We start from the raw sequence: 20,477 nt of genomic DNA, 5'->3' as shown, positions 1-20,477 counted from the left end.
CATTATGTTTATTGTGTGGGTGGTCTTTATTGTCATTATGTTTATTGCAGACAAAATTGTCTTAATTTTGAAAACACAATGGGAGGACCTCCATAGGAAACCAGTTGACGCCATGATCACAGCGGGAATTCACATTTGCGGGTGTGGCCGAGACCTTATTGTGGTAAACTTACTGGACAAGTGCTCGCAGCAGAACAAGAACTGGCCTATTTGACATCACTGGGTCTCAACTCCACTGACGGATATTTCAAGACGCCCCACTCGGAGGATTTACAGCATCAGCACCAGTCGACGCACAGTGCGGCAACAAGTCCGCCTAAGCTCCGGAGGGAACGGAAAAGCTCCATGGCTTTGTAAATTCATAAATCAATGACGCCGAGCTCCATTGCACTGAGGGAGCTTCTTATTGGGGGAGTGTTGTGTTATGCATGTGTGTTTTTTTTTGTACCCACACAAACACACACACACACACACACACACACACACACACACGCACACACACACACACACACACACACACACACACACACACACACACACACACACACACACACACACACACACACACACACACACACACACACACACACACACACACACCTCATTGGCATGCATAGCTGTCATCATGACAACGCCCACATTAACTGGCAGAGCAAGCTTCCCAATCACACCACTGGAAGACCTTCACTTGTATGAATTGGCGTTCCCACTTGGGTCCGGAAACATGAAAAAAGCCACTCACTGCATGAATGTAAATGAGGTGGATTTATCATGTGTGTCTCCGTCTGTGCCTTTTCACACAGAAGCCTGCAAAGTGACATGTCAGCCGCGTTTATGACTTGTACTTCAAATCATCTTTCCCATTTGAAATGTATGGAAATTCAATTCATTCATTCTAGCTGGCAAAACACCAACATTTATTTTGTCATAAGACAAATTGCACCTAACTGCATTGACACAGTCATGTATAAAAACCCGCAACTCTAAAAATAGTGAGTAACCTACACTCGTGTTCCAAATATTTTGGGGTTCATTGGCAACCACCAATGAAACCATATTAACTCATTCACTGCCAGACGTGCAAAAATGTGTCCAGTCCAGTGCCAGGGTTTTTGTCATTGTCACTCGAATTCCAGGACCCACACTATATTAAGTTTTAGGACTACGTGAACATTCAATGCAGCATTAGAAAACTTAGACTCTCTTCTTTCATCAGAACAAAAAAGTTAATTCTTAAATTATATGGGTCTGGAGTTATATGAGCTTGAAATAAGGATGGCTGTCGAAAATACAATGCAATACATACATATTGTTTTGTATAGAGCTTTAACAACAGCTGAAGCTGGAACAAAGTGCTAATATGGTAAAAAGGGAAAATGCTACCCCTTTGTGGAAGGGAAAAAAACATTGACAGAGATCTGGCCAGCGCTTAATTGGCCCCTAAGCAAGAAAAAAAAAAAAATAATAATTCGGGAATGGCACTCTGCGTCACATTTTCAATACCTGAATACATTCATGAATGGCAGTGAATGAGTTCAGGGTGCACATCTTAAATGAAAAAAGTCAAAAGCCAAGGGACTTGCAATCCAAAAGCATCATAATTATATCAGTCACTCTCATGCTGCTGCAACAGTAGCGATAGCTGTAACTTGGGGCTTCACAAATTTTTACGGAATGAAATATTATCTGACACACATAAGAAGTGCATCCTGACATATGGGGCCCATCCGTGTGGAAAACAAACATCACAAACCAATTACTCCTCCTTCCGAGCCAATAATAAGCTCTGATGTGATTGAGAAGTCTCACATAAATATGACATCCCTGCATGCATGTATTCCTATTATAACACCAAAGCGGATTAAAAAAAGTGTTGGGTATTAAAGTTCACATCCCTTTACTCATATTCCCTTTCACACAAAGCCTAGGATTATGTTTTTTTCCCCTGTGAGACCTTTTTCTGGTGATTCGCAGAATGCCGCCAAATCCCATGATAAATATGCGAGTGTCAAGGAAGTGTCTGAAGTCACAGTTCTCTGCCGAGGCACGCTCTGTATGTTGGTTACTTGGCTTGCGTTTTTCCGAATCAAAATCATTTGTCAGTCTTTTATCTTTAAGGACATATAGTGTAAGTGTAACATGTAATGTGAAATAATACTCAAATAGTGTATTTGGATTGTAGTTAGAAGTATAATTACAGTTAAGCTATTAACGAAAACATTTTATCTAAAAGCCTCTCGGAGGCTTACTCCCAAATAGTTGTCCATTTCTGCACACAAATTCATCCCTCGTTTCACACTGCTCCCTTTTTGTGATAGTTTTTCACAAAGAGGGTTCAATAAAGCATGGAGGGTGTTCAACTCAACAAGCAAATTTGATGTCTTTGTCACTCGTGGGAGTATCAGCGGCAGTGATATACTACCGGTAATCTCCCACTAATTTGCACTTGACTATTCACAAATGTATCTATCTTTTTGCATCATTGTCGGTGCAACCTCCAAACATCCAACCATTTTCTATTCCGAGAAACTGGCTGGAAAATGCACCCATGTGTGATTTCTGTGCCTTTTCTGAAATGGCCAAAGATGTTACACAATGACAGGAAAAGGAGAATGTTGCCAGTCAGTGGAAACAGGGTTACCGAGAACATTTTGTCAGGTCCCGGAACTGCATTCATTTTCGTTTGTTTGAGTTATGAACTTGAATCTGTTGTTTTTATATCATAACCTTTCAAAATACCCCCCGTAAAAAAAGACACAAAAATCTGAGGTCACAGTCCACAGATGACCATCTCTTTACAAATTCTCTCTGAAGTTCATCCAACTCCCTAGGAATCCATCTTAACGTGTTTCCAACATACAGTATTGCGGCGCTATGAGGTGTCCTTTTGATTTTTTTTTCTTCCAAGAATCAAGGTGATAGAACATTCCACCAGCGTGCCATGTGTCCCCACGAGGGCCGGCATCATGCGGCACTTCATCTGCTCAGCGAATTATTCATTGACAATGTGCCCAATACAAACCGTTCCATGCTCACACATTGTGCTGAGTTTGGGAGCATATTCTACTGAGGCATGCATTCTTTTTTTTCCTTTTTGTGAGACTTTTTCCCATGAGGTTACCTTCATAAGTCTCAAGATACTTTCTATAGGGAACTCTGTTTGGCAGGCAAGTGAGGGTCATTCAGACACGCTGACAACAAGTGAAGTCACGTCTTGTCATGTCCTTAAATAACGAAGATGAAAGTCAATACAACTTCAACTAAAATGAAGATGTCAAACTTTAACGGCTTGCTTGTTTTTGAAGGATCATCGAAAAAGACAAAAATACCTTATAAGGGCAGATTCAAAAAGTTTTTGGTTTTTGTCAAGCATGGCTTCTTGATACCTTTTTTTGGCGGATCTAATTTAAATATGTCAACCCCATTCCATGATGCTAAAGTGAAACAGGCTTCTGGGACTGAATTTTAAATGAAATCCCTGGAGGTTACAACCAAGCAAATTGAGTCTATAATGACTTTTCTGTGGATCTACCGATGACAGACATGGGTCTGAATTCATTTTGAAGCTATAATGGTTGCTTCAAGCCAAAATCACCCCATACCTTTCCAGGCACGTTTTTGGGGGGGAATATGTTATGGATCTGCGTGTGGTTGAGACAACTTTCTTGGCGGAGGCCGAAAGCCTTGGATTACCTGCAAGCTCCCCCAGTCTGTGCCATTGGCCAACATAAGGAGACCCTCTTGCTGGAAGGTCTGAAACCTCAGGGAGACCGTGAAATCCCGCTGGTCCTCATTCATGCCGTGAACATACTTGAGGTAGGCATCGTCGTTGAATCTCAGGCCCGATTCTGAGACACAAACACATGAAGACAAGTTGCTTGACGTCAAATGATTTCCAAAGAGATGTCCGACAATAGAATACGCCAAGAACAACCTTGTTCAAGAGTTATGAATGAGTGTTTGAAATCAAGATTAGGATTTTAAATTCAGTTTCAAATCAGTTCTCAATAGGGATTGAGATTTAAATTTAGAGTTTCTAAAAAGGCTGAACGTTGAAATCAGGATTGTAAATTTGGGCTTGACTTTCAGTTTCATTTCTCAAACAAAACATAGGTTTGGGACGTGAGTTAAAATTTCGAGCTTAGGTTTCAAAGGAAGGTTTGTGTTAGGGTTGTCAAGCAAGGTTTACTGTTTCCAAGTAGGATTACACACCATACTTAAGGTTTAGCTCTGCAAATTAGGTCTTAAGATCAGTTAGGAAATTAAATTGTGGTTTCAAGCCTAAATTAGAGTTTTATGTTGCGTTTGCAAGCCAGTGTAATTCTTTCAAGGAAGAGTACCAATTTGGTTATGCCTTTAAACCACGAGGTTAAGGCTTCACTCCAAAAAGGCTTAGTGTTGGAAATTGGAGTTTCAACTAAGGGTTTGAAATGAGGGTTTGTCATCAGGGTTTCAGAGACATCTATACATGTATATAAGAATCGTCGTGGTTTCATCCCCAGGTTACGGTTTCAATCTATGGTTCTAAAAAGTTAGGTCTTAAAATTATGATTTCGGGACATAGTTAGGGTTTCATACTCAGGGTTGGTTTCATGGGAAGTCGTCAAGACAAAGTTATTGATTAATGTAGGTTTTCAAGTCTCAAGCCAGTGACAGAGTTTCAAGTTAGGATTTGAAATGATAGCTTCAAAGTAGGGTCTTGAGACAGGGTAACCGATTTCAAATTTGTGTTTGAGTTTCAGATTTGGTTTTTGAAATGGTGCTCAGGGATTGAAATTAGGATTTCATTTAAGGAGCAAGGCAGTCAATGGTCAGGGTTTGTTGATAAACTGATATGAAGCCCTTGTGAAAAGTCCACCATTAGCAGATGTCACCATTAGAATAAGAATATGATGAAGAAAAGCTCTGATTGTCTCACAATGGAGAAATTCCCAATTGACAGCAGCAAAGTTCTGAAAAGAAGAAAGCACTTAAACATGCATCAATTGTGGGTGCAGTCGATCCTGCAGGCATTCAAGTTGATGGTGACGTGTGTAGATGAAACGGTTTGTGAAGCAAAGGGTCAATACTGATCTAGTGTCTGTCAGACACCGCAGTGGCAAGGAGGAGCTCAAAAAAGTCAGAAAGATGCATTGATCTCTTTTTGAACACTCCAAAAAGCCGAAGGACAAAAATGCCGCCAGCTCCCAGTCAGAATGTCAACATCATTAACGAGAAATGAGCGACTGAATTAGTTACTCCAATGAATATGTGCACGGACAGCCTGAATAGGAGCAGTTTTGGAGGGAAATCGGTTTGTGTTTCTGATGGTGCATATTGATTAGGTATGCTTTCTCAACTGATGAGAGTTAAGAACAGCATGAAGAGTTTGCAAATTCAATGGATTAAAACAAAACACAATGGCTACACATGTGTCCCTACGACAGTACCAAGCAATGAAACGAAACTAACCAATAAATCATCCACTAAAACTCGTGGACAAAACTCACTCACCGACTCATTAATTGGACTCCAACAACTTTGTCTTAGTTTGATTAGTTTGGTTCACATTGACTGATTATCTTCGGAGCTTCACAAACAGCAACAAAGGCTATCCGGTGGAATCATGTATAACTTAAGATGTGAATGTCAAATTAAATATTAAAGACTCATGAAAGAATTGTACTCAAGGGGACGGAATGAAAGAAGGTAATAGCTTCTCATGGCTGTGAAAAAAAGAAGACTGCCTGTGAACTGATTGTCTTATCAGCTCTGCTCAGCCTTTTTAGTTAAAATAACACATGGTTTCAAAACAAGCGGGTAACAATTCTGAGGAGGCTGTAGCTGATATTTATTCCGGCCGCAACGCCGCTAATCCTGGCAGGAATGCCCACACAAATCAACTCACACATAACCGGCACAATCTTTGGATTTGATGCATTTAGTAGGCGGAAAAGGTTTCTCTAGTCATCAGGCACCTAATAAATAAAGGTTGGGGCGTCAACTGCTTTTGGAGCAAAACCAAATGAACTGCACATCGAGGTTCTGCTTTTACCCTCTTATAATTTAGTGAGGAATATTTAATCAATGGTGGAAGCAGAAAATTGATGCAACACAGACTGCTACTGCTACTGCTACTGCTACTGCTACAACTGCTACTGAGCAGGACTGTTTGGGCAAATATAGAAAATGTCATTGCAAGCTGTGCAGCAAGAGAAAAACTTTTATGACGAGGGCACACCTCTAACATTGCCCTTTTCCAGGAACATCCCTGCTTTCGTCCACTGGCGTTTCAAACACCAAGAAGTACATTGAAATTGTGGTTAGGGTGGTTGTATTGTCAATGTGTTTTATTTTGTGTTCTGCTGTATAACTGCAATATATATAATAACTTGTACTCGTTGACATTTGACTCAGCATGATTCCGATTTGATCTTGGCTTTACTACCTGGTTCTTTCGACTAGCTTTGTGACTGCTTTATTTCCCTTATAGGATAGGTGTCCATGTTAAGTGCTTTGTTACAGCTTCAGCGAGTTGTTAACGCGCTATATAAATCAATATGTATTGTATTGTATTGTATTGTATTGTATAATGTTCTGAGTGTCAGCAATCCAGACCTGTCTCCCATTGAAAATATGTGACACAATATGAAGTTTAAAACATGAATAGAGATCACTGTTACCTGTGCCAATGTTTGGCATTTAGAAGCATATTTGCATTGGTGTTTAAAAAAAATTATAATGGCTGAAAAACGATCAATTTAAAGTTAATTTTATGGTGCATTAGAGTCAAAATAATGGTGACTTCTTGCACATTTTTTTCCCCAAACTGAAAACAAAGGAAGGTGAAAGACTGACATTCCAAATGTCATATTCAAATATTTGAAAATCTTTTATTTACCAGGAAAGCATTTATTATTTTTGTCAAGTATGTATTACAGTTTTTCAGATGTGCTGCTGATTCTGGGAATTCCCTACTGTTTTTGGCTACATTTTAATCTAATAAATCTAATTTAATTAATTAAATTTAAAAAATAAATAAATTTAATTTAATTTAATCGAAGGCGGAAGTAGACGCCGAAACATGTCAGGTATTTGAACACTGACAATACACTGTCTGTAAGATAAGAATCTGTTTTAAATTAGATATCAAGTAGACAGGATGAACTTAATACAACAAATTTTAATCTGTTTATTAACGATTCAAATGAATATACTATATAACTTCATTTAAATTGTTATTTGCACATTAACTAGCTAATAACAAACTTACTCATGAACAAACTGATCACTTTGGTCAAGAAACTACCCAGTCAGCAATCAAAAAGGGGGAAAATGATTGAGATAAAAATATCAAAAAGTAATCTGTTTTTATTGAGAGTGGTTTGTGGCTGGGTTTGAGCATTTGTTATTTCTTGTCTTGAAACCGCAAAAACACGAGCTCCCTGAAAATGTTGCAACTCATTTTCAATTTGGCTTGAGACTAATTGGACATACCGTTACAGGGACAGAAGCTCTCCCAGCGGTGGCGCGGCGTGATGTAGGCCAGTCTGGCGGTGCTGAAGTGGTACATGGCGTCTCCTGGCAAGTGGATTGTGTTTCTGCACCCCCTGGGCGGACATCCAGCACCCAGACAGCCGTTGTAGCTCAAATGGACCACGTCTAGTCCCAGAGAGTCCTCGATGTCTGACAAGATCCCTACAAGTGACCAAATGACGATATTAAAGAACAGGGGATTTTCAATGATTTTTCTCACCCTCTTTAACAACTTTTCTCAACTATCACTGACTTAACTTTAAATATGATATCATAAAGACACAACTCAAATCCATATTTTTTCGTCCCCAAAATTTCAGAACTTTTTGGTACAACTTCAAATAATTTTAATATATAATTTAATATTTAATATATAAATGTATATCATTTGGATTCTTTGATGAGTCAGTTGTCGGAAAATTTAGAATACCCATTGTGAGTGATAGCAGCAATTATACAACAATGGATGCCAATACATTTGGGTTCATTTCTGATGAGGTGTACAATTATAGAGGAGGTTCCTCCCCGACAACCTAACTCTCCAAAATTCATTAACTTAATTATGCCATTGGTTATTCAATGATAAGATTTCTTCAGCTGTCATCTGTACTTCTTTGAAGGTGTCGGACGTTTCACTTCTTATCCGAGGTACTGCAACAGTTTGTTAAACGACATGAAATTGTTAAAATGAAATTTGTTCTGAAATCTGAAATGTGTTAAAAATGTGTTAACAAATGTCAGAAAGAAAGAATAGAGAATGGAACCAAAAATTCTGAAGATACAAAAAGGAGAGGAGTAGCAGTAACTTACATTGCAGGAGTTTCTGAAAAACTACAGAGTCCTTTGGCAACAAATTCCTACTTATTTCAAACCGATAAACACTTTTAGGCAAAAATTAGTGCATCCAAAAGATAGGTTGCCAAATGAAAAACAAAGTAGTGTAGTTTATTCAATACATTGTAAGAATGAAAATTGTAAAGAGCAATACATTGGGGAGACTAAACAAATTCCCAAAAAAAAAACACTATCAACATCGCAGGGCGAATACTAGTGGGCCTCAATCGGCAGTACATATGCACCTAAAAGCTAGCAACCACTCATTTGACGACAATGAGGTTAAAATCTTAGCGAAAGAACATAGATGGTTTGAAAGGGGAGTAAAAGAAGCGATTTACATAAAACAGCTAAATCCTTCACGAAACTGATATGGTGGTGTGAGGTTCAATTTGGATCGTTCGTACAACAGCCTGCTTAGGCAACATAGGATTAGTAATACTGATGAGGTGATACCAGTTCAAATAGGGCAATCAGGCCAGTTAGTCAGGACAATAGTGGAGCCGCAGGGAGTAGTCCTTTGCTCCCCCCAACCTGAGAGCAGGGACCTGTCATGGCAGAGTCCGGCACCGCCATGTCTGGACAGTAAGGATGTATATATATGCTGCTAGCCGCTTGTGGAGTGCTGTGAGTTTCTTTAGCCAGTAGGTATATATATATATATATATATATATATATATATATATATATATATATATATATATATATATATATATATATATATACAGTAAAGTCTCGTTATATCGATATCGGTTATATCGATAGTACCTCTTGTTACAATACTATTTTCATTTCCCTTGCACATTTCTAGTCTTTTTATGTATAATTAGTACCGTTTAGTACGATACCCGGTTATTACGAGAATCCGGTTATTACGGTGCTACTTTTCATCCCCCGCCGGCCATTTTTGTTGTTTATATCGATATATCCGTCGCGCCATTGGTCAACTTGGTCACGTGTCTTGTTACGTGAGCCGCCATCGGTCGCGCCATTGGTCGACTTGGTCACATGAGCCGCCATCGGTCGCGCTATTGGTCGACTTGGCCGTGTGACTTTGTCACGTGACACGCCATCGGTCGCGCCATTGGTCAACTTGGTCACGTGTCTTGGTTACGTGTCACGCCATCAGTCGCGCCATTGGTCGACTTGGTCAGGTGACTTGGTTACGTGCCCAGCACCCGTGTAGCAGAGCCATTTTCATTTTCAGACGCTAGCTTGTGTGTAGCAGACGAGATTGAAGTGTTTGTGTTAAAAGGTAAAAATGGGAAGCAGAAGAAGATTGATGACTTTTTTAAATTGTATACATAATACAGTAAGATGTAAGCGTTGCAGTTTCCCTGTTGTGTTATGTACATGCCCACTGTACTGTATATGAATGCAATCGTTTTTTGCAACAATGTTTCTTGTTTTGTCTTCTGAAGCGCGATGATTTTGAAAATTATTAACATTCCATACTGTGTATTAAAGGACAGCCGATGTCACTTTTTATTCAAATGCAAATAAAAATGACTTCACGCCAAGACGTCTTGAATTGCTTGTGAATCCAAACAATGGCTTCAGATTCGGATAATATGCTTTGTTGTTACACATCCAGTTATGAATATGTTTCAAATACACTGTAGTTCTGAAGATTAAAGCATACATGTTTACAATCATTAAAGAATTATATGTGCCATTTTGAGGCAACATTGGGTGAACATCTCTCACCCAAAAAAAAGGGAGCTAATGGCCAGCTCCGTTTCTTATATGGCGCTTGGCTGCCCTCTTTTGGCGGCTTTTGTTTAATGCAGTTCGGCGCAGGATCGGATATATCGATAGTCCCGGTTATATCGATATTTTTTGGACTCCCTTGAATATCGATATAACGAGACTTTACTGTATACACACACACACACACACACACACACACACACACACACACACACACACACACACACACACACACACACACACATATATATATATATATATATATATATATACATACATACTCACAGCACTCCACAAGCGGCTAGCAGCACAAATGAACTAGTTGCTGATGGATGGGACTCACCCAGGATGGCTAACCAAAGGGCGAACAATCCTGATCATGAAGGATTCCTGAAAGGGTGCAGTTCCTTCCAACTATCGGCCAATAACCTGTCTCTCCACAACATGGAAGCTCATGTCAGGCATCATTGCGGCTAAGATAAGTGGACACATGGATCAATACATGAGCAAAGCACAGAAAGGCATTGGTAGAGATACTAGAGGTGCCAAACATCAGCTGCTGGTTGACAGAACAGTCGCACAAGACATACCAACGTGTGCACAGCTTGGATTGATTATAAGAAAGCATATGACTCGATGCCACACAATGCTTGGAGTTGTATAAGGTCAACAGGACCCTGAGAGCCTTCGTTGCAAACTCAATGAGGATTTGGAAAACCACACTTGAAGCCAATGGCAAGCCACTAACGCAAGTGTCCATCAAATGTGGCATATACCAAGGTGATGCACTCTCCCCACTGCTGTTCTGCATAGGACTGAAACCCCTCAGCCAAATAATCACCAAGACAGGCTATGGATACCGCCTCAGAAATGGAGCTACAATCAGTCACCTCCTCTACATGGATGACATAAAGCTGTATGCTAAGAGCGAAAGGGACATAGACTCCCTGATCCACACAACCAGGATCTACAGCAGTGACATCGGGATGTCATTCGGGCTGGAGAAATGTAGTCGGATGGTGACTAAGAGGAGCAAGGTATTCCACACTGAAAGGGTGTCACTCCCTGAAGGAACAATAGCAGACATTGAAAACAGCTACAAGTACCTCGGTATACCACAGGCCAATGGGAACCTCGAACTGGCAACAAGGAAAGCGGCTACAACCAAATACCTCCAGCGGGTGAGGCAAGTCCTGAGAAGCCAGCTCAATGGCAAGAACAAGACCCGGGCAATAAACAGCTATGCCCTGCCAGTGATCAGATACCCTGCAGGAATAATAAGGTGGCCAAAGGAAGAGATCCAGACCACGGATGTTAAGACCCGAAAACTCCTCACCATGCATGGAGGGTTCCATCCCAAGTCCAGCACCCTGAGACTGTACACAAGCCGTAAGGAAGGAGGCCGCGGACTAGTGAGTGTGAGAGCCACTGTCCAGGATGAAACATCCAAGCTCAATGAATACATCAAAGAGAAGGCTCCAACGGATGATGTACTAAGAGAATGTCTCAGACAATGGGGAACAGAGGTTGAGGTGCTGGAAGAGGGACAATCATGGGAGGAAAAGCCCCTACACGGGATGTACCACCGAATCATAACTGAAGTGTCTGATCTCAAGAAGTCCTATCAGTGGCTAGAGAGGGCTGGCCTTAAAGACAGCACAGAGGCACTCATCCTGGCTGCTCAAGAGCAGGCCCTGAACACCAGAGCCATAGAGGCACGGATATACCACACCAGGCAAGACCCAAGGTGTAGGTTGTGCAAAGAGGCACCTGAGACAATCCAACACATAACTGCAGGGTGTAAGATGCTGGCAGGGAAAGCCTACATGGAGCGCCATAACCAGGTGGCTGGTATAGTCTACCGAAACATCTGTGCGGAGTATGGACTGGAAACCCCAAGGTCAAAATGGGAAACACCTCCCAAGGTAGTAGAGAATGACCGAGCAAAGATCCTGTGGGACTTCCAGATACAGACTAACAAGATGGTAATGGCCAACCAACCAGATATCGTGGTCATAGATAAAGGGCAAAGGAAAGCCGTTGTCGTGGATGTAGCGGTCCCAAGTGATGGAAACATCAGAAAGAAGGAACATGAGAAACTCGAGAAATACCCAGGGCTCAGAGAGGAGCTGGAGAGAGCCTGGAAGGTAAAGGTGACAGTCGTGCCTGTGGTGGTCGGAGCACTCGGGGCAGTGGCCCCCAAACTAGATGAGTGGTTGCAACAGATCCCGGGAACAACATCAGATATCTCGGTCCAGAAAAGCGCAGTGCTAGGAACAGCACGGATACTGCTCAGAACCCTCAAGCTTCCTGGCCTCTGGTAGAGGACCCGAGCTAAAATGGGGGACAGACACCACCCATGGTGGGTGAGACGAGGATTTTTTAATATATATATATATATATATATATATATATATATATATATATATATATATATATATATATATATATATATATATATATATATATATATATAGGGCCGAAACTACCAGGAAGACTTTAGTTCGCTGAAGAAGCATCTTGGATAAGAAGCGAAACGTCAGACACCTTCAAAGATGTACAGATGAGAGCTGAAGAAACCTTTACATCGATGGACAACTCATGTACGACTCAGAGCTTGCCTTACACAGACGCCTTTGGTTATTACCCAAAAAAAATATGAAACTACCAATCCCTATGTTTTGTAGCGAAAATGTAATATTTTACCACCCCCCCCCCCCCCCCCCCCGCTCCCCAACGGCTTGACTTTTAAGAGACTTATCCCATAATAACTAAATCCTAATCGGCAATCCAGCAAATTGATTTCCTAGTTTGACAATGTCAAAAATATCAACCCCAGGTACACTGATAAAAATAATTTCTATGATCACACATGTTTTTTTATAGTTAATGCGAGCCTAATGTCAACATTTGAACTCTGTCGGTCTGATGTTGACTGCAAGTATATCTGCTTTTTAATCGTCTATTTACTTTCGTTTGCACTGATTTAATCTTTATTGAATTTTATAGAGTCAACTCGTTTTGCTACCTCTATCTTTCCATTACCCCTTATTACCTCAGCAGCATCCTTGTCAGCACAGGTGTTGTAAATAAAATAAAGTATGCGATTGCATTACTTATTGTTTCAAAATTGCAAAATTCTGTTGTCAGAGGAGTGGACATTGATATCCATATTTAGGTAGGAACGTTGTCAATAGTCTAAATCGGCCAAGAAAGACAACCTGAGCCGAATCCTATTTGTTTTGACTTGTGTGGTTAACTTTACATGAGAAAAGAATGTGAGCAAGTCAGACAGGGATATTATAAAAAAGACAGCAGCATTTTTCACTGTATTTCACATGCAGCCAAGTTAAAGCTAATTGTTGAGGATCACCTGCTAGTTTGTTGGTCGGTAGCGACTGGATGAGTCCATTCTGAGGCCTCCAAATCAGCAGAACCTCCAGAATTGGGGTGTATGGTAGCATCTGGAGGCTGGCCAGGTGCAGCTCTTGACGGGGAAAAGTCAGAGCTTGTGCCAGGTTGCGCTGGAAGCCTCGCCAGTGATCGGCCAGAAACTCCTCCGAGGACATCCCATGCAGTCGCAGGGTCAAGCCAGAGTCCAGCGCCCTCTGTGTGGCTGCCCATACTTGAACCTTCACCACTGTACAGACGCTGAACCTGCCATCTGCAACGCTGACATTGAGGACATAGGAGCCCTCTTCCAGATTTTTGTCCGCCCAGATGTTTCCATTGGCTCGGTCCATGGAGAAGTGGTGCCCAGCGGGGTCCTCAGAGACAAGCGTGTAGGCAAGAACATCTTGCGGGTCTTGATCAGAGGCATGGAGCCGACCAATAACACGGTTGGTATAAAACGCGCCGGCTGTGGTGATGAAGACTTCCAAGGGGACTACAGAGGGTGGGTACTTGCTCTGTTCAGTGACATTGATGGTCACCACGCAGATGGAGGAGAGTGGAGGATGGCCGCTGTCCGTGACCTTTGAGAAAGTAACATTATAGATATGAATGAACAAATCCCAGAATGATTTACAAAGTGCATAAAAAACAACTAAAGCAAATGTACATCATTTTTACAGCAACGAAAACATTGCCCATTAGGGTTGGGCATCGATGATTGAGAACGGAGAGGAAACTGGGCTAATATGACAGTTCACCCGGAATCGTTCAGATTTATCTGGGTGAAACACCACCAAACTCTTCTTCTTCTTCTTTTCCTTTCGGCTTTTCCCTTCAGGGGTCGCCACAGCGAATCAATGTCCTCCATCTAACCCGGTTTTGTGCATCCTCTTCTCTCACACCAGCTACCTTCATGTCCTCTTTGACCACATCCAAAAACCTCCTCTTCGGTCTTCCTCTCGGTCTCCTGCCAAGCAGTTCAAGACTCAGCATCCTTCTCCCGATATAGTTACTCTCTCTCCTCTGGACATGTCCAAACCATCTCAGTCTGGCCTCTCTGACTTTCTCTCCAAAGCCTCTAATATGAGTTGTCCCTCTAATGTACTCATTCCTGATCCTATCCAACCTGGTCACTCCCAAAGAAAACCTCAACATCTTCAGCTCTGCTACCTCCAGCTCTGCTTCCTGTCTTTTCTTCAGTGGCACTGTCTCCAGTCCAAACATCATGGCTGGTCTCACCACTGTTTTATACACTTTTCCTTTCATCCTAGCTGAAACCCTTCTATCGCACATCACACCTGACATTTTTGTCCAGCCTCTCCAGCCTGCCTGGACACGCTTCTTTACCGCTTTTCCACAGTCTCCATTGCTCTGGACAGTTGACCCCAAGTACTGAAAATCCTTTGTCAGCCTGTCCACCACCATAGCAAATAAGAAGGGGCTCAGAGCTGACCCCTGGTGGAGTCCCACCTCCACCTTAAATTCCCCCGTCACTCCGACAGCACACCTCACAACTGTCTTACAGTCATGATACATGTTTTGCACCGCTCTGACATACTTTTCTGTCACTCCAGACTTCCTCATGCAATACCACAGCTCTTCTCTGGGCACCCTGTCGTACGCTTTCTCCAGATCTACAAACACATAATGCAATTCCTTCTGACCTTCTCTATCAGCAAACTCTACATAACTAAATAAACTAAATAACATATTGTCACTGTACTGTGAAAAACACATGAGCCCCCTATGAAGATAGCTAAAATCTCTTCCTCCCTTGATCCCTCCCTCCCTCCCTACCCCCTCCTTCCATCCCCCCTCCTTTCCTCTCTGTTTGGCTGCGTTAACATTGGTTTATCTGTAAACTGGCACACCAGAGTCAGAATTGAAATGCCAAAATGGCCCATTTGGACTGGAGTAACCCACATTGAAAAACATACATTCCCATAGTGCTGACACTTGATACCCATGAGATAGAGCGAATGGGTCCCCAAAATAATTTACAGTAATTCATGACACATTCATTTTCAAACCCTTCACATTTTCATAACGCCTCGCCACAAACCTCACAACCTTTCATGCTTTTTATCAGTGGATGCGACATATAATTAGAGTTGTGTGCATGATGTATTACACGGTGACTTGTTCGTAACAATTCCTATAATTTGTCTTGTCGAACTTCAGATTGTTTCTGGTTGAAAGCACTCTATTTTTGTGGATGGAGATAACAATCACATTGGAAAATGCAGTAATTTGGCAGCAAATGTCAAACATTGTGACAATTGTCATCAAAATGTAGAAAGGTTTAAGTTATGTCAACCCTTTTAGCCCTTCCTCAGTCTGGCTTTTTTATTCTTGATTAAATAAACAAAAATACACATTTTCCAAAATGTTTTGGCAGTGGGTATTGTCTGCATAATTCAGATGAAAAGTTATAAACATATACCGTATAATAATAATAATTATAGATTTCATATATAAGTGCATATACATATACATACTGTATATACATATATACATCTATACATACACAAATATACATATACATACATTCTTAAACGATTAAACGATGCTTGGGTTGGGTTAAAGGACCTTCAGGCCAGAATTTAACTTGTGTCCATTCTCCGGAAAATGTATTATCTTCTCTAATGTACTCACACGATAAAGTCAGTCGGTAAATCAATACTTTGACGGTTGGGAGACACTTGGAAGTTTTGGCTGACTGATTGCAGATTTTGATGATTTTATTCTGACCTGTAACCTTGCCGCATGGCCTCCATACATCTCAAATATCTTTAATATGCATTGTGTGTTGCGATTAATGTTAATGTTGCTCTAACAGTGGCAAAAGTTGTCCGAATCAACCTTTTGCCACCTTTTCTCACCCTCCCTCACCCCTGGCTAAAGTTAAATGAATGCCGCAAGTGGCCGGGTCAGCTGTGTTTTTGCAGGAGGAACGCGGCCGAACAATGACAATCAGCTCATTAGTAGTGTGGGGACAGTCACCCGGAAGGTCCCTAATCATCATCATCATAATCATCATCTTCTTCACCATCACCAACCTGCCTTTTATCTCCAGAGTGAGTTGATGTAGCGTGTGACATATTAGCATAGAAGATGTAATAATTGCAACAACGGAGAAAATACTGTAGTGGGTGAAATGGGGCAAAGGTGATATTCAATGAACTCAATAATATATACGAGCTGCATCAAAAGTTGAGGGCCAACTTTTTTCCGCTCTTGCCTGAATCTTGAGGCGGTGCTGCGCTCGGCTCGTCCTGCTGAGCGGGGCCGCCAGAGACAGGAGACCGCCCTGGTCCACGTGGAAGCGCCGGTCCTCGTTGCCGCTGATGATGTGGAAGGAGAATGGAGGTCCATTGCGGGGAGTGTCCTTATCTGTTACTAGTAGCTGCAGGATGCCAATTCCCACCACCTCACCCTCCTTTGTTAAAACAAAACCGGAACAACACAGCGGAGTAATTGCTGGGCAAAGTTATTATAGTTTAAATAAGTCATGAAAAATCACTGGCTAAGGTTCCTGGGCAACGTTCTTATCATTAACAAAAAGTAATGAAAACTTACACTTAGTGAAAGTACTAACTTCCTGATTCATTTCAGGCATGGTTTCCGGGGACTTTTCTTTTGTGGGAGTAATCAGGGTAAAAACGCCGAAAAATTATTTCTCTTTTTCATCTGTTTCAAATGATCCTAAAATGACTGAGGATAACAAACATGGCAGACTTTGCAATATGGCTTCCTGAGAGTTTTTGTGGGGTGACAGATGACAGATATCTAAATAAAATATCAAGAAATTAATAAATCTAAATGGCTTCAGGGTAGAAACTTTAAAGTCAGTAACACTGGTCAAAACCCGGCATTCAACAAAATTCAAAATGGAAAACAATGAAGAATTTTCATGTTTATTTTTCCTGAAATTATTTGATTTGATTCTTTTTTCTATTAAAGATTGAAAGCATTCTAACCTGTAACAGCAGACTGTGCTGGACCTGGGAGAAGAGTGGCGGGTTGTCATTGAAGTCGGCAACGGTGATGGTGATGAGGACGGCGGAGGAAAGTGGGGGATCGCCTTCATCGGCTGCTTGGACCGTGAGGGAGTAATGAGTACGCTGGGTGGACATAAGATGGACAAATTCATAAATGGACGATGTTACGATAAAACGATTTCCACCTAATCGCTGGTCACATGCTCATTTGCATCTACCCGCACATGTCTTAGTACAAACATATTGGCAATAATTTTCTCAATGATCCCAAAACAGTTTTCATATTGTCATTATTTGCACGTTTTGGCTCGATTGGGTTGTTCTTCACATTTAATCCCAAAAGGTGGGCTTTTATTTCCATGAGAAGATCAAAGATCAGAAGTAAGATCATGAAAGGAATTCATCAACTCAAATCATAATTTTGTACTTGAACATCATGAAGAGAATATAAATCATGTCACAGCAACTTCTGTCACAATGTAAATGCTTTATTCTATGACGCATTACCAAATCTGCTATTAATCCAGCCAATGAATGCATTTTATCCAAAGAATGAAAAAAAATCCACCCTAAAATAAAAATTGCTTCATATCGGTTCACAACATTTTGGATTTTGTTGTTCGGTGTCAAAAACCTTTTGTGATGAAATTATCATTTTTACAGTGCTTGTCTTTTTCAGACTGCAAACGCAGACCGGCAGAGACCCAGTAAAATCCATACTAATTGGGCACTATTTGAAAATAAATCTGCAAATATGCAAATCAATGGGTACCAAAACCACTGATATGCAATATGATGATTTTTCATGAACAAAAAAAAACATTCAGAATGTACGGAAAGTCTGCATGCTTTTGCCATTTTGTATCTTAATGAGAAAAGTTCAAGTACGAGTGTGAATGCTTTCAGAGATGGCACTGATCTGCTGGGATGTGTGACATCACACTGCCCGACTAACCTCCTCTCGGTCCAGGTCGGCGCAAGTGCTAATTTCGCCGCTCCGAGGGTCAATAGCGAACTGGCGCAGGGGGTCGCCGCTCACGATGGAGTAACGCAGCAAGTTGTTGTTTGGTGGACCATCACGATCGCTGGCCGTTACCTTCAGGGGAAGAAAGAGAAAAATGAAGGACGTGAGACGAAAACGGGGCTTGTCAAGAATTCAAACAATCTCTGACTTCCTCTGAAATGAGTCTTTGGTAGCTGCATATATAATTACCTTCACCATAACGTAAACGCAGATACACATTAGGCAAATGAGATGAAAAATTCTGAATTTGGAAAAAAAATGCGTTCTTGGAGCGAACTGAGGCGCTTGTACGTTTTTGGGAGTGACAACGATGCTAATGAGAAAAAGTAGTAGAAGGTGGATTCAATAAAAATGTCATTAAAAATGTTAAAGTAAGTGGCTACATATTTGGAGTTAATGGGCCCGATTTTACTGTTTTATATCTGTGTGTGCATGGAACAATGTGGGCCAAATTGGACCATGCGAAAGCGCGAAAGGTGTGCGGCGAGGAGTCCGTAGCAGAATGTCAAACCAGACAGGGTGTGATTACACTACCATCAGCAAGCCACTGAGCTGTGTCATTGCCACCTTATCTCTTGCGTAGTCCCTGACATGATGGCTGACACGGGATAAGTTCGTGCCTTGCACATCATTAACTTGTGTAATGTCATGAGATCATCTTAAAGACCCAGAAAAATTAAGTTTGTTTCTACATATATAGCACATGTTTAAAAAAAAATGACTGAAGACGTGCTATGACTGAGAACAATGGAGGCAATTGGAGAACATATAGGATAGCATTGAACTGTTTTTCATCATTTCTTTTGTGGCTAAATGGACACTCTGTGACTCACTTTGGAATACAGAATGAGTTCGCTCAGAGTGTTTCAGAACTGGCGCGCCTTTGCGGGTATCAGTCAATAATCAGCTGCTTTTAATGCATAAACCAATATTTTATCTGACTAATGTGAGGCCTACTGACTAACTATGCGTAAATGACACGTTCCCTGCGGTATCATGCAGATAATGTACGTGTAATGAAGATATTTCATCGTACTGTATGTGTGTTGATGTGTACCTTAATCACCAGGCTTCCTGGGGCTCGCTCCTCAGAAATCTCAGTGCTGTAATCACCGCGGCTGAAGACGGGAGCGTTGTCGTTGACGTCGCTCACGTTGACCACCACTATGGTAACATCGGCCAAAGATGACCTGCCCCGAGTGCCCTCTACTGACAGGTAGAACTCCTGGGACACCTCAAAGTCAAGCAGGGCGGCGAGGGTCAGCACCCCTGTCAAAATAGAACGTTATTGAGGAACTCATTCAAAAGTAATTTTCATTTTCATTTCTTTTGAACCATAGTACACGTGTGGAACTTTGCTTTATAAATAGTATGTAGTAGATTATATCTCTATAACTAAGAGTGGAGGGATGAATTGATTCTCCAACATGGATGCCCAACTGGCAACATTTTAATTCTTCACCTCACCTTTGAGGCCCTTCCCAACCTCACCTCCCCTCCCACCTCTCCACCGGTGAACCCACAGATGTACAACTGAACTGGTTTTGAGTTACATGATTGGTGGAAAAGGACCATCCACATAAAGGCTCAGTCGGTCAGTCACAAGCGAAAATGGGGAGAGATCCACCTCTTTGTGGACATTTGTGTGAGAAAATATTTGAACGGTTTGAGGGAAATATTTCTCAATGTATAATTCCAAGGAATTTCGGGACTTCATCAGTAATGGTCAACAATCACATCAAAACTGTATTTTTCAGTCATTGACTGCCAGATAATGTGTCAATTCCAGTGCCATGGTTTTTGTCATTCTCACTTGAATTCCAGGACACACCGAATATTGAGTTTTAGGACTACATATACATTCAACACAGTGTCAGACTCTCTTCTTTCATTAAAAAAAGAGTTAATTCTTATATTATATGGGTCTGGAGTTATATGAACTTTAAATGAGGGAGGCTTTCCAAAATACAATTCAATACATACATATTGGTTTATATAGT

The 20,477-nt window shown here is 41.3% G+C and overlaps 1 protein-coding gene across 1 annotated transcript in view; it reads right to left on the bottom strand.

Annotated features, from left to right (window-relative positions):
* The window catches only part of fat2 (FAT atypical cadherin 2), an 89,437-nt gene that overhangs the window by 17,503 nt on the left and 51,457 nt on the right, over positions 1–20,477 (bottom strand). The window contains exons 16-22 of the mRNA XM_088989431.1: positions 19,535–19,746; positions 18,409–18,549; positions 17,433–17,576; positions 16,694–16,891; positions 13,433–14,033; positions 7,477–7,677; positions 3,694–3,848 (exon numbers count right to left, since the gene is read on the bottom strand). Of these exons, the coding sequence (XP_088845557.1) occupies positions 3,694–3,848; positions 7,477–7,677; positions 13,433–14,033; positions 16,694–16,891; positions 17,433–17,576; positions 18,409–18,549; positions 19,535–19,746 (1,652 nt within the window). The remainder of the gene's footprint in view (positions 1–3,693; positions 3,849–7,476; positions 7,678–13,432; positions 14,034–16,693; positions 16,892–17,432; positions 17,577–18,408; positions 18,550–19,534; positions 19,747–20,477) is intronic.

This window comes from Hippocampus bargibanti, linkage group LG02 (assembly GCF_051943395.1).
Source record: "Hippocampus bargibanti isolate YZ-2025 linkage group LG02, ASM5194339v1, whole genome shotgun sequence".
NCBI classification, from domain to species: domain Eukaryota; kingdom Metazoa; phylum Chordata; class Actinopteri; order Syngnathiformes; family Syngnathidae; genus Hippocampus; species Hippocampus bargibanti.
The sequence above is the reverse complement of the archived record's forward strand: the minus strand, read 5'-3'. Positions and strand labels throughout refer to the sequence as shown.